The following is a 22334-nucleotide window of genomic DNA, read 5'->3' on the forward strand; positions in this document are numbered from 1 at the left end:
TTGACGTGGTTATGGACGGTTACAACAGTGCAACAACAACCATCATTACACATAGTCACACATGGAACCCTAGCTTGTTTTGAATATTTTTTAAGTCACAAGACCGGGCTTTTCCGTCAAAGCTTAATGTGGTGAACTTGGAAACGTTTCCCAAGCGAGCCAGTTGTTGTCTTTTAGATCCCGGTCTGATAAAAGCTGCTGCTTTCTGTCTCAAGGTTCCCCCGCAGCTCCAGCACGAAGACCAGCGACAAGCGCAGCAGCTCCACCAAGGAGGACAAGAGCCACGTGAGTAGTAACACCAGGGTAGTAACACCAGGGTAGTAACACCAGGGTAGTAACACCAGAGTAGTAAGACCAGAGTAGTAAGACCAGAGTAGTAACACCAGGGTAGTAACACCAGGGTAGTAACACCAGAGTAGTAAGACCAGAGTAGTAATACCAGGGTAGTAACACCAGAGTAGTAACACACCAGGGTAGTAACACCAGGGTAGTAACACCAGGGTAGTAACACCAGAGTAGTAAGACCAGAGTAGTAATACCAGGGTAGTAACACCAGGGTAGTAACACCAGAGTAGTAACACACCAGGGTAGTAACACCAGAGTAGTAACACCAGAGTAGTAACACCAGAGTAGTAACACCAGAGTAGTAACACCAGGGTAGTAACACCAGAGTAGTAACACACCAGGGTAGTAACACCAGGGTAGTAACACCAGGGTAGTAACACCAGAGTAGTAACACCAGGGTAGTAACACCAGGGTAGTAACACCAGAGTAGTAACACCAGAGTAGTAACACCAGAGTAGTAACACCAGGGTAGTAACACCAGAGTAGTAACACCAGGGTAGTAACACCAGGGTAGTAACACCAGGGTAGCAACACCAGGGTAGTAACACCAGAGTAGTAACACACCAGAGTAGTAACACACCAGAGTAGTAACACCAGAGTAGTAACACCAGGGTAGTAACACCAGAGTAGTAACACCAGAGTAGTAACACCAGGGTAGTAACACCAGAGTAGTAACACCAGAGTAGTAACACCAGAGTAGTAACACCAGGGTAGTAACACCAGGGTAGTAACACCAGGGTAGTAACACCAGGGTAGTAACACCAGAGTAGTAACACCAGGGTAGTAACACCAGGGTAGTAACACCAGAGTAGTAACACCAGGGTAGTAACACCAGGGTAGTAACACCAGAGTAGTAACACCAGGGTAGTAACACCAGGGTAGTAACACCAGAGTAGTAACACCAGGGTAGTAACACCAGAGTAGTAACACCAGAGTAGTAACACCAGAGTAGTAACACCAGGGTAGTAACACCAGGGTAGTAACACCAGAGTAGTAACACCAGGGTAGTAACACCAGAGTAGTAACACCAGGGTAGTAACACCAGAGTAGTAACACCAGAGTAGTAACACCAGGGTAGTAACACCAGGGTAGTAACACCAGGGTAGTAACACCAGGGTAGTAACACCAGAGTAGTAACACCAGAGTAGTAACACCAGGGTAGTAACACCAGGGTAGTAACACCAGAGTAGTAACACCAGGGTAGTAACACCAGGGTAGTAACACCAGGGTAGTAACACCAGAGTAGTAATACCAGGGTAGTAACACCAGAGTAGTAACACCAGGGTAGTAACACCAGGGTAGTAACACCAGGGTAGTAACACCAGAGTAGTAACACCAGGGTAGTAACACCAGGGTAGTAACACCAGAGTAGTAACACCAGAGTAGTAACACCAGGGTAGTAACACCAGGGTAGTAACACCAGAGTAGTAACACCAGGGTAGTAACACCAGGGTAGTAACACCAGGGTAGTAACACCAGGGTAGTAACACCAGGGTAGTAACACCAGGGTAGTAACACCAGAGTAGTAACACCAGGGTAGTAACACCAGGGTAGTAACACACCAGGGTAGTAACACCAGAGTAGTAACACCAGAGTAGTAACACCAGGGTAGTAACACCAGGGTAGTAACACCAGAGTAGTAACACCAGAGTAGTAACACCTAGTAACACCAGGGTAGTAACACCAGGGTAGTAACACCTAGTAACACCAGGGTAGTAACACACCAGAGTAGTAACACCAGAGTAGTAACACCAGGGTAGTAACACCAGAGTAGTAACACCAGGGTAGTAACACCAGAGTAGTAACACCAGGGTAGTAACACCAGGGTAGCAACACCAGGGTAGTAACACCAGGGTAGTAACACACCAGGGTAGTAACACCAGGGTAGTAACACCAGGGTTGTAACACCAGGGTAGTAACACCAGGGTAGCCACACCAGAGTAGTAACACCAGGGTAGTAACACCAGGGTAGTAACACCAGGGTAGTAACACCAGAGTAGTAACACCAGAGTAGTAACACCAGGGTAGTAACACCAGGGTTGTAACACCAGGGTAGTAACACCAGGGTAGCCACACCAGAGACGGTCTATATCAATGAGGAGATGGAAGCACTACAGGAGTTTGTTTTTTTGTTTTTTTCTCCTCTTTCTCAGATTTTTTCTCTTTTTTTCGCCCCATCCCAATTTAGTCGTTATGCCAATTCCCCCCCTCCCCTACCTGGTCGTTGTGCACATGTTCCCCCTACTGGTCGGTACAAGGGAACCCTGAAGTCTACTGCATGCTTCCTCCGACACATGCGGAGACAGCCAGTGGCTCTCTTTTCACCTGGCAGCGAGGACTCTCATTGGTGAAGTGTAACGCGTGGGAGGTCACGCTGCCTTCACCACTTCCTGCCTTTCGCTGAGCAGGCGCCCAGACCACCCACGACTTCCCTCCCGCTAACTCAGCCAAACGAGTTAGTATGACGATCGGCCCAAGCCGCAGGCAATGCTGACTCCGGGAGTCGAGACCGCAGCCTTTTGCATTGGTGACAAGCGCAATCTCTGCTACACCACCCGACCGCCTCACTACAGGAGTTTCTAATGGAGAACTCTGTGACGCTAAAGATGGAACTAACGAAACTACTCGCTATGAAATTAATGAAAATAATTTGTGAAAATAATTAACACTATGGTCGCCAAAAACGCCTTACCACGTCATTCCCCGCCATGCTCATTCTGCCAAAGACGCCGTAACACGTCATTGATATCAATATTTCAAAAATCTGTGATCGAAATCATATTTCTCCCCCGGAGACTTGAGATCTACTGTTGATCCCTTCTCAACTCTCCAACGGTTCAAGAGCGCCATCTGGTGGCCGATCGGCGGATCGCTCAAACCGGAAATGGAAGCTGGTGCTCATTCCAATTCGGTCCGATCACTCGCTAATAGTCCCGGGACTCAAGCTAGACACAATGGATAGCAATCCGTTACCAATAGCTCGATAAACAACATGATTTGGACGTATATACTATTATACAACCTGGAGATGGATCGCATATTTCTACATCCCATAATAGGAATGTTTCTGCTCCACGCTCATCGCCCAACGGCCCGAGGAAGCTACGGTGAGATTCAGCGTTTTTTTTTAACGTGTTCGATATAAACTGCTCTGATGATCATATCACCCACACTAGATGAATCATCTAACGTTGGCCACGGAATTATAAACGACCCCCCCCCCATCCGGTCAACATCAGATGATAAGTAGTAACTTCTAGAAGCACGTCCATTTGAAATTTTTTATCTCGCGCCGATTGCTATCAAACTGTATACAATCATCAATATAATGCAGTTAGGGCTATAAATCACGTTCTGGAGAAAGCTGCAGAAAACGATAAAAACATACTTATACTTTAGACCGTATTTTAGTATGAATATGTGAATGAAAAAGTATAACGTTGCTACACCCTGAACAATAGATACTTGATGTTGAATGGGCCATAGTAATGTCAATTTAGCAATACAATTAAAAAAGTTATAGCCCTGCAAAGAAGGGGAACTTCTCCATAGACAAATAGAGCTGGCGTGGGATGGTTTATTCTGAATTTAAGCCTGGCGACCAAAGTGTTAAAATGGGATGTTATTTTATGTTGAGTAAAATTATAATTACAGCATTTTGAGGTGAAATGTGAGTTTTGAAGAGTGTTTAAAATTAATGACGATCTGCGCAGCGAGTGGTTGCCATGGTAACTAAACACTAGCAGAAACGGCTCAGATCTGGTTAGTTGCCGTTGTCAAGATGGCAGGAGTGAGCACATTTATTTATTTAGTTATTTTTTATAAAGTGGGTCTTCTTTTGGTTTGCATTTAGCTGGAGAACCTCCAGAAGAGGGTCTATCAGCTAGAAGAGCAGCTCCACAGTGAGATGCAGCTGAAGGACGAGATGGAGCAGAAGTGCAGGTATTGAAAGACATGTCATTAATTTAATCGATAAATGAAGAAGTCAGTTACTTTAGGGGGAAGTGTGGGGGGGGGGGGGGCTCCAGTGGTCTGCTCCTATATGTGAATCGGTGTCAAGTAGTGGGTTTGCTGAGCAGGTATAATAAGCCAATTGTCCCTGGATGAATAGATAAAAAAATATAAGGATAAAGGTAAACAAAATTATACAATGCAAGATGAGTTGTTCCAATTGCAATTATATATATGTATATCTTTTTTTGTTTTCTCCCTAGGACCTCAAACACCAAGCTTGACAAGATCATGAAAGAGCTGGATGAGGAGGTGAGATGCTACCCGTTTTTAACGAGTATGATGAATTAATGATGATCTATGTCACTTAGAATTAATTAACTAATTAGGACGCTGCTGTGACGGCAACACCACAGATGTTTTGGGAATCCACAACCCTGATGCAATCCGAACGTTGTGCTTGAATGAATTGGTGTCTGAAAGCGCAGGCTGGATTAAAGGTGTCCATTTGTTCCTTTGACATTGTGGTTGGGGTGTTGCTCCTCTGTGCAGGCGAACCTGAGGAAGGGCGTAGAGGCCAACCTGTCTCTGCTAGAGAAAGACAAGATCATGATTCAACACCGGTCCACTGACTACCAAAGAAAAGCAGACCAGGAAGCAGAGAAGAGACGCAACTTGGAGAACGAGGGTAAGGATGCTGATCTTTAGAACAAAATCCTAATCAAACTTAAAGGACTGGAACAATATCTTATTGTATTTTCAAATAAAACACCAGTCACCACCAGTCTATGCAGACTGGAAGAAACTGTTCTTGGAGCATGAGGTTTTGGTCCTGACACTCATCCTACCTGCACGCCTCAGGGCCCTGGAGCCCTACAGGTCCTGGAGAGATGGCAGATCACAGCCAATCACCTTTTCAGCGCAGCAAATGATACGCTGCAGTCTGCCCTTGTCCTTGGCAGTGGCCACAGCGTACCAGCTGGTGATAGAGGAGGTGATGGTGTACTCAATGATGACGGTATAGAGTAGAGCATAAATGAGCTTTGTGTAGTCCTGAGAGTAGAGTATAACTGAGCTCTGTGTAGTCCTGAGAGTAGAGTATAACTGAGCTCTGTGTAGTCCTGAGAGTAGAGTATAACTGAGCTCTGTGTAGTCCTGAGAGTAGAGTATAACTGAGCTCTGTGTAGTCCTCAGAGTAGAGTATAACTGAGCTCTGTGTAGTCCTGAGAGTAGAGTATAACTGAGCTCTGTGTAGTCCTGAGAGTAGAGTATAACTGAGCTTTGTGTAGTCCTGAGAGTAGAGTATAACTGAGCTCTGTGTAGTCCTGAGAGTAGAGTATAACTGAGCTCTGTGTAGTCCTGAGAGTAGAGTATAACTGAGCTCTGTGTAGTCCTCAGAGTAGAGTATAACTGAGCTCTGTGTAGTCCTCAGAGTAGAGTATAACTGAGCTCTGTGTAGTCCTGAGAGTAGAGTATAACTGAGCTCTGTGTAGTCCTGAGAGTAGAGTATAACTGAGCTCTGTGTAGTCCTGAGAGTAGAGTATAACTGAGCTCTGTGTAGTCCTGAGAGTAGAGTATAACTGAGCTCTGTGTAGTCATGAGAGTAGAGTATAACTGAGCTCTGTGTAGTCCTGAGAGTAGAGTATAACTGAGCTCTGTGTAGTCCTGAGAGTAGAGTATAACTGAGCTCTGTGTAGTCCTGAGAGTAGAGTATAACTGAGCTCTGTGTAGTCATGAGAGTAGAGTATAACTGAGCTCTGTGTAGTCCTGAGAGTAGAGTATAACTGAGCTCTGTGTAGTCCTGAGAGTAGAGTATAACTGAGCTCTGTGTAGTCCTGAGAGTAGAGTATAACTGAGCTCTGTGTAGTCCTGAGAGTAGAGTATAACTGAGCTCTGTGTAGTCCTGAGAGTAGAGTATAACTGAGCTCTGTGTAGTCATGAGAGTAGAGTATAACTGAGCTCTGTGTAGTCCTCAGAGTAGAGTATAACTGAGCTCTGTGTAGTCCTGAGAGTAGAGTATAACTGAGCTCTGTGTAGTCCTCAGAGTAGAGTATAACTGAGCTCTGTGTAGTCCTGAGAGTAGAGTATAACTGAGCTCTGTGTAGTCCTCAGAGTAGAGTATAACTGAGCTCTGTGTAGTCCTCAGAGTAGAGTATAACTGAGCTCTGTGTAGTCCTCAGAGTAGAGTATAACTGAGCTCTGTGTAGTCCTGAGAGTAGAGTATAACTGAGCTCTGTGTAGTCCTGAGAGTAGAGTATAACTGAGCTCTGTGTAGTCATGAGAGTAGAGTATAACTGAGCTCTGTGTAGTCCTGAGAGTAGAGTATAACTGAGCTCTGTGTAGTCCTGAGAGTAGAGTATAACTGAGCTCTGTGTAGTCCTCAGAGTAGAGTATAACTGAGCTCTGTGTAGTCCTGAGAGTAGAGTATAACTGAGCTCTGTGTAGTCCTGAGAGTAGAGTATAACTGAGCTCTGTGTAGTCCTGAGAGTAGAGTATAACTGAGCTCTGTGTAGTCCTGAGAGTAGAGTATAACTGAGCTCTGTGTAGTCCTGAGAGTAGAGTATAACTGAGCTCTGTGTAGTCCTGAGAGTAGAGTATAACTGAGCTCTGTGTAGTCCTGAGAGTAGAGTATAACTGAGCTCTGTGTAGTCCTGAGAGTAGAGTATAACTGAGCTCTGTGTAGTCCTCAGAGTAGAGTATAACTGAGCTCTGTGTAGTCCTGAGAGTAGAGTATAACTGAGCTCTGTGTAGTCCTGAGAGTAGAGTATAACTGAGCTCTGTGTAGTCCTGAGAGTAGAGTATAACTGAGCTCTGTGTAGTCCTCAGAGTAGAGTATAACTGAGCTCTGTGTAGTCCTGAGAGTAGAGTATAACTGAGCTCTGTGTAGTCCTGAGAGTAGAGTATAACTGAGCTCTGTGTAGTCCTGAGAGTAGAGTATAACTGAGCTCTGTGTAGTCCTGAGAGTAGAGTATAACTGAGCTCTGTGTAGTCCTCAGAGTAGAGTATAACTCAGTCCTCATCAGTGAGCAGCCTCTTCCTCCTTCCTCTCACTGTCGTTTGATCCTGTCCAGGCATCTGTTCCAAATGGATTACCAGTTGCTTGACATGGTAGCCTGGCATGCACTCGCACCTGGCAATGCAGTTCTAGCTAGCTGTTAAACCAGGCTGTTGGGTGCAGTTCTAGCTAGCTGTTAAACCAGGCTGCTGGGTGCAGTTCTAGCTAGCTGTTAAACCAGTACATATGCCCACGCTGACTTGTCCATTGACTTGTAGCAGAGGACAGCAGTAAGTGGATTGACGTATCTCAAAGCTGCAGTAGGAGAAATGAGCGAGAGTAAGTTCCTGCACAGCAGAAGTGGAGCGAGCTCTGCATCAAGCCCACGGATGGATGCGCGACAACGGTTTCCCACCGAATCCCAGAGGCACCAGCAGCTGAAGCATCTGATTAGTTGTCAAGATTCAGCCTGATTTTTAACAACCAATCGGATGTGTTTGGCCTCTGCCAAGTGGTGTTCCTGGGGTCGCATCGGAAAACTAACACCATCTCATTCCTTGTCAAAAGGTACACAATGTGCAAACCATCTGCCGATCAGTGGCTAGGAAATATATATATATATATTTTTTTTTTTTAAGTTTGGCTTAAAGCTGCTGGTGCCTCTGGGAGTCTGTGGAAAACATTTGCATGTGCATGGGCTTGAAAAGTGATGCAAAAATTGCTCTATTTTGGCTGGGCAGGTAAACACACTCTTGCTAATTTCTCAAGTTGCCTACTGCAGCTTTAAGTCGTTGAAATGTTAAGATTGGATATGTTCTACACACAGAAGTTTGCATGCAATGCAGTAAAACTGCAGCACCACCGTAAAGGCTTGACATTTTAAAGGGGACATGCATTATAAATGCCTTTTTTCTGTGTTTAGCATGGTTTTATAGTAATACGGGTTAGTATCAATGGGTCTGTGTCTCTAATTACCATATTGACTCATCAGTCTAGTCTCGAGTTCACGAGATCCTCCCTCACTCAACTAAACTGTTCTGATTTGACGGTTTCCGTGACGTTAATATAGCATTGATTTGCATAGCTCCGCCCCTGGTTGTACTCACCTCCACCGCCCACATCAACCATTATAGTGCAGAGACCGCATTGTAACCCGACACTTCCTCAAACGGGGTTTGACAGGCAGAGAACGAGCGAGAGGGAGAGAGAGAGAGAGATAGAGAGAGAGAGAGGGACGGCGGGAGGGACTGTAGAGCAGAAGTGTGTGTAAATGTGTGTGCGCCATCTCTCCCTCGTCGGGGACACACACACAAACTTGACTGCGTGTGTGTCGGGGACGTAGGCATAGTGTAACCCGACACTTCCTCAAACGGGGTTTGACAGGCAGAGAACGAGCGAGGTGAGAGAGGGAGGGAGAGAGAGAGATAGAGAGAGAGGGACGGCGGGAGGGACTGCAGAAGTGTGTGTAAATGTGTGCGCGCCATCTCTCCCTCGTCGGGGACACACACACAAACTTGACTGCGTGTGTGTCGGGGACGTAGGCATAGTGTAACCCGACACTTCCTCAAACGGGGTTTGACAGGCAGAGAACGAGCGAGGAGAGAGATGGAGGGAGGGAGAGAGAGATAGAGAGAGAGGGACGGCGGGAGGGACTGCAGAAGTGTGTGTAAATGTGTGTGCGCCATCTCTCCCTCGTCGGGGGGACACACATACACAAACTTGACTGCGTGTGTGTCGGGGACGCATCTCCTCTCTCCCTCTCTCTCTCTCTCGCTTGCTCGTTCTCTCTCTCGCTCTCTCTCGTATGTATCACGCTGTGTGGGTGACTGTCACTGAAAGCTCTTATGGGCGGAGCCCATCCAATAACAGGCTGAGATCCTGAAGCTGGAAAATGATGCTTTTGAGTACTCCATTAGAAATATCAAACAATGTTTTTTTTTTTTTTTTTTTAAATAAACCTAACAGATGTCTTCCATAGACTCACAGGAATTGTGTAAAGTTGCCCAAATAGTGCAAGGAATAGCAATGCATGTCCCCTTAAAGGGGATTGTGTCTGGCGCGCAACATAACCTCCAACGTGCCATGGGTGCATACATTTCTTTAGTTCTTTTTGATTCTGAATCGAACCACTAACCCTGGCAGTGTTATTACCATGCTCTGCCCATTTGGCTACATGACCACAGTAATCCAACATTAACCCATTTGCCTTATTTTTTATTATTATTCCTAGTGTCCACTTTGAAGGAGCAGCTTGATGATATGAGGAAGATCAGCCAAAACTCTCAGGCCTCCAACGACAAGATTGTCCAGCTGCAGAATCAAGTATGCCACATACATGTACACACACACACATACACACATAGTATGTACAGATGGAGATCCAGTGCGGATTTTGCTGCACTTAACACATTGGGTGCCAACGACGAGAAATCTCGTTGAGTGCCAACAACGAGTTTTCTCGTTATTTTCTTGCTATTTCTTTTATTAGCGATATCCATTCATTTTTCATCCATCCAGCCTCACGTTATGATGGGACTGGCTCTGATCTCGAAAAGGGCAAATACCGCCCCCTATCGTCTCCTGGATGGTATTGCACCCATTGGATTGGAGTCAATGAAAATGCATGAGAAAAAAAACCTCCGGATTCCACATTTTACTTCTGAGCCATGTAACCTGAGACTATTGCATTCATTGAGGCAACCGAAAGCAGCGTGGATTATCTGTTTCGAGGTCTAATGTTGGATCAATAAACGCGATCGATATTTGGAATGGCGATCAGGAATTGGATTAATCTTTTTGCAGAACATCTGATGTGAGGTAATGACTTTATTTTACCAGTCTTGGGGTAATCAGATGTTTTTTCACATATTTCACAACGTGTCTCATATGTTTGTATGTGTGCGTGCGTAACGTTAGCGCCAGGCAGGGCATAGATAATCGATTTTTCAGCCCGCTTCTCTAGCGTGCATAAGTACACATATACTATCGATAATCTAGCATTTATTTGAAAACTATTCATAAATAGGCAGAAACATTTACAACGTGTTTTGTGTATTCCAGTAAATGACTATTTTCGCGGATTTTTCTGGAATCACTAGAATTCTAGAAATCCTCAAAACTATACTCGTATTCAAAACGGTATAAAACGAAATGTACTGATGAAAAAACAATCCGTTTCGTACATGTTGACTGCAAGCAAGTCATTGATAAGCGACGGTTGTATTAGACACATAGCCATAATTTAAGATATAGTTTATGCGTTCGCAAATATCCCTGTCCTCTCATTGACTAAAGCGCCAAGCGATAAATAGCGCACCCCCTGCTGGCAACCAATGTGTTAACAATGTGTGAGTCAGTCATTTGTGGTAAGGGTGGTATAGTTGATCTGTTTCTATGCATTAATGAGCTCAGCCAGTCAGAGGGCAGTACGCTGTATGAGAGGTGGTCCTGTGTTGTGCCTAGAAGATGTATATATCCCCAAACGAGACCATCGAGTCATGCTCTTGAGATTATATTTAACTTTAGTAGAACCTTTATGTATTTATTTGTTTTTAGCATGCTTCATATGAATCATGAATTTACATTGGCTGTCCTGGGAATCTATAGTCGACATGCTTGCTAGCTATAAAGTAAAATGTGACTGAAATGCAGGAATACAGCTGGAACTTACATTCCACTGCCAGACCAGTACGGCGGCCCGGTGGTGCAGTGGTCAGCGCTGTTGCCTCGCAACAAGAAGGTCCTTGGTTCAAACCCCAGCAGGGGACCTTTCTGTGTGGAGTTTACATGTTTCTCCCTGTGTTTGTGTGGGTTTCCTCCGGGTACTCCGGTTTCCTCGCGCACCATAAAGTCATGCATGTTAGGTTTCCTGCCAGTGCCCTTGACTAAGGTACTGGCATCACAAATGGACATGGTCCCCCGGTTGCCACACTGTGTCGCTGCCCACTGCTCCTAATTAGTTAGGATGGGTCAAATGCAGAGGATGAATTTCCCCAAGGGGATTCAAACCTTTGACTAAGGTACTGGCATCACAAATGGACATGGTCCCCCGGTTGCCACACTGTGTCGCTGCCCACTGCTCCTAATTAGTTTGGATGGGTCAAATGCAGAGGATGAATCTCCCCAAGGGGATTCAAACCTTTATTTATTCTCGAAAAGACAATTGAGGTCACCCTCATTTTCAATGTCGTCGAGTAGGGATGGGTACCGAATTAGGTACTTTTAAAGGTACCTACCGAATCACGTCGGTACTACCGAGTACCGATTCACGTGAGATCCGTCGGTGTCAGATGTCGGTACTGTTAAAAAAATATATAAAATAAAAAATGTCTTCACGTCAACTTTCACACGCACAATATACGCTTACCTAGGATTTGACTTGATTCAACAACAAAGCAGTCGGGGCAATGGCAAGCCGAAAACGGTCGAAAGTGGTTATTTGAAGTTTGGATTTTTTTTTTTACAACTGCGGTAGGTAGATTACATTTTTAGAGACTAACGTACCGAAAAAAGGTACCGTTGGGTACCAGTATTGATTCACAGGTACCGGTACCGTATCGGTTCAAATGTGAACGGTACCCATCCCTATCGTCGAGACTTTACAGACATTTCAATGCACACATTTCTACAATAATAAATATTATATAGCACTTCTTTTTTGTCACACATGGACCGCAGTCCAGAGTGCCCCACAGCAATTAGTATAAAATGAACATAGGCATAAAATCAGCACACAAAATTGACAGAATAAAAAACAATGCATAAATTGCAGACATAAGAATAGGTATAAAAGACAATAAAAGTAGTGCGTCAATAGTGGATCAATAAAGGTACAACTTAACTTAAATCGAAGTCACATTTTCAAAAGAGGGTTTGTATGAACCTTCTATCTTCAGAATCATCTTGGCCTAATAGGATTAGAGGGATATTGATATTATTTCACTTAAAAGGATAGTTGTGATTTGTTTCTATTTCATACTTGCCAATGATGTTGTCGATTGGTAGAATCCTTTCCATGCTGTTCCTCACACTATAGCTCTGGCTAGTTGGCCGCTAATACCAAGTTAATGGGGTCAAGCCCCTGTCTGTGCAAGCTGACTGAAGCTCACTTACCCCCCCCCCCCCACTTGACCCCCCAGTGCACACAAAGTAGACCTCAGTAGTACACGTGCTTCTCGTTCAGCAACACCCTGCTTCATGCAATTCCACAAATTCCCACCTTGGAGCCGCCAAGTACAATTACAGTGCTCTATTGTTGGCCACTGAGCAGCTCCATTCAGCAGCTCCACTGAGCAGAACAGCTCCACTGAGCAGAACAGCTCCACTGAACAGCTCCATTCAACAGCTCCACCGAACAGCTCCACTCAGCAGCTCCACTCAGCAGCTCCACTGAACAGCTCCACTGAACAGCTCCACTGAACAGCTCCACTGAACAGCTCAATTCAACAGCTCCACTGAACAGCTCCACTGAACAGCTCCACTGAACAGCTCCACTGAACAGCTCCACTCAGCAGCTCCACTCAGCAGCTCCACTGAACAGCTCCACTGAACAGCTCCACTGAACAGCTCCACTCAGCAGCTCCACTCAGCAGCTCCACTGAACAGCTCCACTGAACAGCTCCACTCAGCAGCTCCACTCAGCAGCTCCACTGAACAGCTCCACTGAACAGCTCCACTCAGCAGCTCCACTGAACAGCTCCACTCAGCAGCTCCACTCAGCAGCTCCACTGAACAGCTCCACTGAACAGCTCCACTCAGCAGCTCCACTGAACAGCTCCACTGAACAGCTCCACTCAGCAGCTCCACTGAACAGCTCCACTCAGCAGCTCCACTGAACAGCTCCACTCAGCAGCTCCACTCAGCAGCTCCACTGAACAGCTCCACTGAACAGCTCCACTCAGCAGCTCCACTGAACAGCTCCACTGAACAGCTCCACTCAGCAGCTCCACTGAACAGCTCCACTCAGCAGCTCCACTCAGCAGCTCCACTGAACAGCTCCACTCAGCAGCTCCACTCAGCAGCTCCACTGAACAGCTCCACTCAGCAGCTCCACTCAGCAGCTCCACTGAACAGCTCCACTGAACAGCTCCACTGAACAGCTCCACTGAACAGCTCCACTCAGCAGCTCCACTCAGCAGCTCCACTGAACAGCTCCACTGAACAGCTCCACTCAGCAGCTCCACTGAACAGCTCCACTGAACAGCTCCACTCAGCAGCTCCACTGAACAGTTGGGAGGTTTATTGCACCTGTCGTGGTTGTTTACTTCCTCACAGCACCTCTCTTACCTCTAGCCTACTACTGTCCTGCAAAGAAACAACACTATAGAACCGTGAACATTGTGTGCAGTTATGCACATTATGCACAGTTAAATATGAACCTTTATGCACAGTTATGAACATTGTGCGTGGTTATGAACATTGTACGCGGTTATGAACATTGTACACGGTTATAGGGCGGCTACGTGGTGTAGTGGGCAAGGCGCTCGCCACGAAATGCTGGAGACGCTGGGCTCGTCAGTTCGAGCCCAGCGCTCCACATTTGCTTTCAGTTTAGCTGGTCGTCCGTACTAATACACATTGGCCGTATTAGGGGGTCGGAAACTGATGGGTGGGGATCGGGCGTTGTGGACAGCGACTCCTACAGGTCGGTTGGTGCGCCTGCGCAGTAGAATCAGGAAGTGTCGGGGGCAGCGTGAGCCTCCCATTATTAGGGGGTCGGAAACTGATGGGTGGGGATCGGGCGTTGTGGACAGCGACTCCTACAGGTCGGTTGGTGCGCCTGCGCAGTAGAATCAGGAAGTGTCGGGGGCAGCGTGAGCCTCCCACTCCTCGCCACTGAGAGATCGAGCTGCGCAGGTGAAAAGATGCGACTGCTGTTACCTCAAGTACCAGAGGGGACTTGTGCTATGTATGACTTAGTCCACATTGCAGCCGGCTTGTGGGAGGCAAGAAACAGCGTCCGTGACAGGGGAGGGTTGAATTGGATGATACGAAATTGGGATGGGAGAAAAATATAGAAAATGGGAGAAAAAGTGGATAAAAAAAACAACATTGTACACGGTTATGAACATTATGCACGGTTATGAACATTGTACATGGTTATGAACATTGTACACGGTTATGAACATTGTACATGGTTATGAACATTGTACACGGTTATGAACATTATGCATGGTTATAAATGTTATGAATGGTTATAAACATTGTGCATGGTTATGAATGTTATACACTGTTGTGAACATTATGCACGGTTATGTATGAATGAAGGTGTGGTGCTACCATGACCCAAAGCAGGAAATGGCATTGAACTTCACTTATCCCTAATGACACCCCCCTCTCTCTTTCTTTCTTTCTTTTCTCTCTCTCTCTCTCTCGCTCTCTCCCCTCCCTCCCCCCTTTCCTCCCTCGACAGATGGAGGAAGCCAACGACCTGCTGCGGGTGGAGTCGGACACGGCGGCGCGGCTCAGGAAGAGCCACACGGAAGTGGGCAAGTCCCTGAGCCAGCTGGAGGGGCTAAACCGCGAGCTGCAGGAGAAGAGCCGCGCGGCGGACACAGAGAAGGCCCTGCTGGAGAAGGAGCTGCTGCAGCTGCAGAGCAGCCTGGACTCCGAGAGGAGGAACTACAGCCAGGGCTCCGAGGAGATCAGGGAGCTGCAAGGTACCGGAGAGGACGCTCATCACAAAAAGACCCGTCTTCTCTCTGTGCACAGTGACCAGACGGAAACGTCATTTTTAGGACAATGTGGTTTAGAATCGAGGACTCTCGCACACGGTCTTCTTATCTGTAATCGATATTGTTCACACGTTTCGGTCCACAGGTTTTCCATCACGTGAAACTTGTTACAAATAATATTTTCTATTAACACAATGTGCGCCATAAACGAGTTAACACGTTATTGGCCGCTGTGCGTTGAGCGCCAGAAACGAGTTAACTCGTTTTTGGGATCGTTATTTTGTTTATTCGCTATATCTATTCATAATTCATAGGTGCAGCCTCTGGTATCCCCTTCAGAGCCTGTCTTAGCTGGCAGACGGTCAACACCGCCCTCTACTGCCAGGCGGCGCTATTGCATCTCATTGAAAATGGGCTGTTGTGTTTTAGTAGCCGATCTGAGCGGGCGAGCAAGGTTTAAATACACAGGCGAGCCAGTTCTATACAACGATGGCATTGAACAGTAACTCCGCCCGCCCGTCATTGTGAAACGGTCGGTAGTGTGGTACAGACCTCCATGAGCATTATTTGGAATTGCGATCAGATATTTGGATTATCTCTTTTGCATTATCTGACATTTATTTCTACCCCGATCACAGTTATCTGTGTGGACGTGTATGGCTGTTTACCGTTGGGTAGGGGGGGGGGGGGGGGGGGCGAGCGCCCCGCTACGACGGTCATTTCATGTATGGACGAGGAGACATAATACTGATAATCTACCGTTGATTTCAGGATGATTAGATAATCAGCCGAAAAATTACAACGTGATGACTGGATTACAGTAAAATGCCTTTTTCTTGTCTTTTTCCTGGAATTACTGAAAAACACCCAAACCATACTCTATTCAAAGCGGTATAAAACGGAAATGTACGGATGAAAAAACAATCTGTCTCAGGCATGTTGACTAGAAGCAACTCACTGAGACTCGACAGCGTTATTAGACCCATAGATATAATATAAGATATTATTTTAAGCACTTGCAAATGTCAGTCTAAAACTATATCCATTGAATAAAGACCTGGCGATGAATGGGGTATCAGCGCCCCCTGCTGCTGGCGGTCAATGTGTTAACCCTTTCACTGCGACAATACACAGAAGGTTAACCCTTTCACTGCCACACGACAGCCCGACCGTCGGTTGTGTGATAGTAAAGGGTTAACCTTCTGTCGTGTGGCAGTGAAAGGGTTAAGCACCTGTCGATTAGAGACTCCAGGTTTGCGGTGGATTTTTCCAGTCAGACTTTTAAAGCCAGTACATTTTCGGACCAGAAACCCATTACCCATCTGCCAGGATTTCAAGTATACGATGTAGGGCTGACCCCTATTAGTCGATTAGTCGACTAATCGGTCGAAAGGAGCCGTAGTCGACTAGCCAACCTCTTAAGGCCTCTACATGCTACAGCAAATTCAAAGCAACTTCAACACAACATCGACAAAGCAACGGTGTTGCAGACACATTACCTTTATGCTTCTGCAAAATCAACGCGCAGCCTATGATGCAACAAAATGTACCCCGGATGTGCGGCTCGAGCGCGCCCAGCCCGCCTGAATACTTTGGGCAGCCGAAGGTGCGCACTCTAGCCATTACAAACGGATTTCCCTTCTCAACCATACATCGTTAGTATAATAATAGCCCTGTTTATGTTTGTTTTCGCTTGTGTTCTTGTATATAGTGTAATATCAACCCAGTCCATCCCCATTGTTTCCCCAATCTCCTTCCACGAATTCATCGTCATAATGCTATCCTTGTAGTCTTTAGACCCGCTATTATATAAATGTTGGTACTTTCGGACCTCCTCTGCAATACGTTCCTGCATTTGATTCATTTTAAACAAACAATTAAACAAGTGTAATGAAACAATACACTAGCTATCGAGCTCCTGTCAGAAAGTTTTCTTTTGGTCTCGAGCTCTTGTCAGAAAGTTTTCTTTTGGTCTCGAGCCAGGAACACTAGAAGTGACAGACAGCCCCGCCCCCATTCACTACCAACCAATCACTGCTACGCAATACCAACGCAACGGGTCTTTAGATTAGATTTTGGACACAGGTACGCAACGCCCAAGCAACACAGTCTACAAGACTGTCTGCAACAAGCGCGCTGAAATCGCGCCGATGTTGTGTTGAAGTTGCTTTGAATTTGCTGTAGCATGTAGAGGCCTTTAGTCGAATACAAAAAAAACAAAAACAAAAAAAAAATATTTATAATTTGTTTTTTATTTTATTTTGTATCATTCTTTCCAAAAGAAAAGAGCCCTAGAAGCGTGGTCTAACACTAATGGCACGCATACCAGAGGCTAACTGCCTACGAAAACAGGCACAGAGGCACTAAAAGAGGATTTCACCCATCTAATGAACACACTAGACTAGACAAATATCAAGATGTATCCATCAGTGGACCAATTGCATGCTTTTGCAGAGGACAAGAAGCCTTCAGTCGACTCCTTCAGACATTAAGCACCCCCACAGCCCAAATGGAATGATAAAAATAGTCGACTGAAGGCAAATCTTGGCCAATCATAGTCGACCATCCAAATCCTTAGTCGGGGACAGCCCTAATACGATGTAGGACACATCGCCGGTGGTTCTGAATCTTGAATTTTAGACTACTAACCTCGCTCTCTTTTTAAGCATTATTGCGACAGCTGCAGATACACCAGCCAACACCATCCATCACTTAGCCAGTGATCCCAGACATGTCGAGGCACTGACAACGCCCAGAGCAGTCCAATCACCCTCTGATTAATCTGTCAGCCAGATAGCTTTTTATTTGCGATCTAGGCTTTGAAAAGTCCTGGTACGAGGAGGAGGTGGAGGAGGAGGAGGAGGAGGAGGAGGTTGTGGTGTGTTGAGTTGAGTTGGAAGTAATATTCTCAGACTTGGCCAGTTTCCCAGGCTTCATAGTTCTCTTCAAGTGGGCGCTGTGGATGAAAACATCACGGTGGGGTTAGAGTCGAGTCTGCGGCGAAGACACCAGGCCCCCCCATCATGAATTTGACCCTATCTCAAGCCCCGCCCTCTCTTCTTGATCCTCCAATCGCAGCTGTTGCTTTCCTGTCCCGAGGAAAAGCAACAGTTGTGATTGGAGAATCATGAAAAGAGGGCGGAGTTTGTATAGGGATGGGCAATGTGGAAGAAATCCACATCAGGATAATAAGACAATTTCTTTCTATATCCATATCTCATTATCTACTAACATGTACACAATAAAGAGTGATATTAAACCAAATACAAATTTATTATATTCCCTCAGATATTTCAGGTCACATTTCTTGAGAAATATTAGTGTGCTTTTTATCATTCATTAAGACGACATAATTGTGTGCCATGATATCTCAATCTCATAATTTCATCACGGTATTATCCCGTTGAAAGGTGATAAACAACTATATCAAAAAATACTTGTGTCCACTGTCATGGTGATCATAGATCTGTGTGTTGTGTTCTCAGCGAGGATGGCCGGGGTGCAGGACGACAACAAGAACATGAAGCTCTGTCTGTCCAAAGTGGAGACGGATCGCAAACAGGCCCAGGAGAGGAGCAATAACCTGGAGAAGGTGTGGAACAAATAAAGAAATAAACGCAATCACCATTTATTTACCAAAGACGTAATGTATACGAGGAATACAAATTGTTATTCATAATATACTATACATTCATATATCGGGGACAAATAGATTTTCAGTGCTGCAATTTCCATGAGAGTCTTGCTGTTGATGTGCCATTGTCTAGGTCCAGCAAAAGAAATGAGGTGGCAAGTTGCATCGTCAGTCAGCAGTTATTTATTTGAAGTGACAGAACTATTTCTTACTTGTGAGCTAGTTTCATACGGCTTTGCCCCCCCCCCCCCCTACAGGAGAGGAACAATCTGGAGATAGACCTCAACTACAAGCTGAAGACCCTGCAGCAGCGGCTGGACCAGGAGCAGACAGAGCACAGGGTGACGCGGGCCCAGCTCACCGACAAATACGAGTCCATCGAGGAGGCCAAGTCGGCTGCTATGCACGGTATGGCCGGTCCCTGTCGGAGCACGCCAGAGCGCCGTCTCGTCTCTGAGGCTCTCCTATCTCTGGCTTTCTCCTCGTCTCTCTCTTCTCTCGTACCCCCCCCCCTCCCCACTGTTTTGATCTCTCTCCCTCTTTCCTCTCTATATCTATTCTCCTCCTGTCTTGGTTTTCCCCTCTTCTCCCCCTTCAGTCTCCTCCTCTGCCCCCCCTCTCTCTCGCCTCTCTCTCTCTCTCTCTCTCTCTCTCTCTCTCTCTCTCTCTTGCTCTCGCTCTTGCTCTCTCTCTCTCTCCCCCTCTCTCTCTCCCTCACCCCCCTCCACCTGCACGTCTCACACCACAGCCTCACTCACTCACACCCAGGGGGCATTTTGGGTAGGAGTGGAATTCAGGGAGAGCATGTCAGGACTTTGCCTCGCTGCGTATTAAAAGCTGGACTCTACCCCTGAACTGTATGAACCATATTTCTTTACTGAAACTCGGAGTTTTGTTTTTTTTGCACACATTGCTCAGTCATCTGTGTAGGAGTTGTCTCGTGAAATCTGTGCCGTTAAGTAACGCCGATTACAAAGTGGTGTCTGCGTCATCGCCGCTACACCCACACCTACGTGGTCGAAGACCTTTTAATCGCAGCCCTGCCCCTTGTGAAAGGTTTCTGGATTGCCTATAGATACATAATTACTACATAGCGAGAGGTTAGTACATTGACAGCAGTCTCCCCGTGAGTTGATCATTAGATTGATACGTGATCGTTTTAAAGGCCCAATCTGTAATCTTTTGACACATTTCTGGTGTATCCATATTTACAATCAAAGAGTTGAAAATAAACCTCATCCATCCGTCTGTTTTGCTCCAATGTTACATTACCAATGGAAACAAACATTTCACACCATGACAAAACATTCAAAACAAATATTTAGTTGTCTTTAGTCTTTGGATTAAGAGACCTGTCTGATCAATTTGGGAACGATTAGATGTCTCTAACCCTGTTTTTTTAAAGATGGCAGTGGCGCGGGGCTACCCTTCTGTTACCCTTTGGATTACAGAATATGCATTTTAATAGTAGATCAGTAGAGTTACTCTGTCCCCCTGTACCCCCACCCCCCACAGCGGTGCAGCAGAAGGTGTCGGAGGAGAACGTGGCGAGGATGCGGGCGGAGGGCCGGGTGGTGGAGGTGGAGAAGCAGTGTTCCATGATGGAGTTTGACCTCAAGCAGTCTGTGCAGAAGATGGAGCAGCTGATGAAGCAGAAGGAGAGACTGGAGGACGAGGTGAGAGAGTGTGAGAGAGAGAGTGAGAGTGTGAGAGAGTGAGGGAGTGAGAGAGTGAGGGAGTGAGAGTGAGAGTGAGTGAGTGAGTGTGGGTGTGTGAGTGTGAGTGAGACTTAAATATCCACCCCTCCTGGAGGGAGAGACGTCCCAGAGGGAACCTGAATCATACCGCTTCCGATAACTCTGTCCTGAGATTCTGAAGCAGCTGCTTCCGTACAGGCATGTCCTGCTGACATCCAGCTACATGTTGCTGATGCTAATAAGACCTTGTCTGACGCTGCTGGGCACCTAGGATTTAGATTTTCAACTTGCCAATCTTATTGAATCTGCTCTTAAAGAAATCTGCTAAATGCCTGAAACGTGGTTATAATATTTATTGTATAACACCTGACCTCTCTCTCTCTCTCTCCCTCCAGGTGAAAGCCCAGCGGACGCAGCTGGACCAGGAGTCCAGCAAGCGCCTCCTGGCCCAGAACGACCTGAAGAGCCGCTCCCAGGAGGCGGAGCGTCTGAGGGGTTCTGAGAAGCAGCTCAAACAGGAGATAAACACGGCACTAGAGAACAAGCGCTCGGTGGAGTTCCAGCTGGCACAGCTGACTAAGTGAGAACCACAGACACACACGCCTTCAATTTCTGCACTGTGGCACTTTTTTTTGTCCGTAGTTTTACCCTTCTGATATGGAGAGGGGGGGGGTGTCCTCAGCAGTCAGAACCTGTTTTATTTCCCCACCCATTATGGTATTATGGAACGGATTAATGGGATGTTTGTTTTTACGCCGCGTGAGTGGCCCGTCTCTCACACTGCGATCACAGTGCGCCATTATATTGTAAACATAGACATTAGCTGTGGGCGACGCTCGGCAGGATTACACAGGTTGAAGAGTGGAAGTCCCAGACGGATTGTCTTGGCCCCACGACGTCCCTCCCCACCTGGCTACCGACTCGCCCGCCCACCTCCAGCCCTCAGCGCGAAGCCCCACTGGAAGTCACGCTTGTGGGGAGGAGGATCACGTCACTTTGAATCAGCGTCTGTCTGTGGGCCACAGCGTTTTGCCTCGCTGCCCCGACGGGTCCCACCGCGGCCAATTCTGATTATTACCCTTCAACACAAGGGGCAGAATATACTCCTGCTCCGCTGCCCTGAGTCTCACCGACTCCTTCAGACTGAATTACCCGTTTTATGTTCTGACGGCACCTGCCACTAATGCTCTTTGGAAGTTGAGGCGTAAATGGCCCTTCAATTGCCTGTTATTCTCAAATAAGAGCTATTATTCCAGCTTAGAGGGTGACTGTGCCAAAGCTGCTCTCCCGACAATGTTTACACCACAGGATTAGGGATTTAGCCCAGAGTCCAGCTCCCTCCACCCCGGCGTTAATCCCCTGGCTAGCTCTGCAGGGAGTGCTGCTGCTGGTACACGCTGGTGGTGCTTTATTAATGCGAGACCTGGGTGAGACGCTGCCTTTGCTTATAGTAGAAATGTTGAGATGGATCATGAATTTGGGCCTGTTGTGATTTTATTCTGGTGACGTTTATCCATCAACTAAAATTACATGTTGGCGTTATTAGCTTTCCTAATTGAAACCAAGGGGCATCACTAGCGGTAAGCTTGTAGATAGACGTGCCCCGCAGGAATGCTGATAACATATGCACACTTATTTCTTTCAATGTGACTGTGTCTGGAAAAGAACAGCATTTCAATTATCTATTTCTAAACATTCCTTTTTTAACAATTTGGTTGCCGAAAACGTAGAACTACATTTCTGTCGCCCAACCGCTGAGTGCCGGAAACGTAGATCTAAGTTTTTCTCACAGTATTTCTTTTAACCGCTATTGCCATTCATAATTCAGCGGGGCACCTTGTGCATACTGTTCTGAGTGTGTCTGAGCTGGCAGACGGTCTTATACCGCCCTCTTAATGCCTTCAGCCATTATTGCACTCCGTTAGAAACGGGTTCGTTTTTTTTCTCTACCGAGCTGCGGCGTGGGGGCGGGTCCTAAACACTCCGGCAAAACACACGCTTGTAGGGATGGTTTGGACAACTGACCCCGCCCGCCCGTT

General features: G+C 46.4%; 1 protein-coding gene across 2 annotated transcripts in view; it reads left to right on the forward strand.

The window, feature by feature from the left end:
* Positions 1-22334, forward strand: part of rock1 (Rho-associated, coiled-coil containing protein kinase 1) — a 117992-nt gene that overhangs the window by 48370 nt on the left and 47288 nt on the right. For both annotated transcript variants that reach the window (XM_084327922.1, XM_084327923.1), the window contains exons 11-20: positions 216-285; positions 4199-4287; positions 4560-4608; positions 4849-4984; positions 9522-9613; positions 14703-14949; positions 18450-18556; positions 18856-19006; positions 20114-20274; positions 20691-20875. In XM_084327922.1, the coding sequence (XP_084184048.1) occupies positions 216-285; positions 4199-4287; positions 4560-4608; positions 4849-4984; positions 9522-9613; positions 14703-14949; positions 18450-18556; positions 18856-19006; positions 20114-20274; positions 20691-20875 (1287 nt within the window). The remainder of the gene's footprint in view (positions 1-215; positions 286-4198; positions 4288-4559; positions 4609-4848; positions 4985-9521; positions 9614-14702; positions 14950-18449; positions 18557-18855; positions 19007-20113; positions 20275-20690; positions 20876-22334) is intronic.

The sequence above is a fragment of the Notolepis coatsorum genome (assembly GCF_963971535.1).
Source record: "Notolepis coatsorum genome assembly, chromosome: 13".
Taxonomy (NCBI): domain Eukaryota; kingdom Metazoa; phylum Chordata; class Actinopteri; order Aulopiformes; family Paralepididae; genus Notolepis; species Notolepis coatsorum.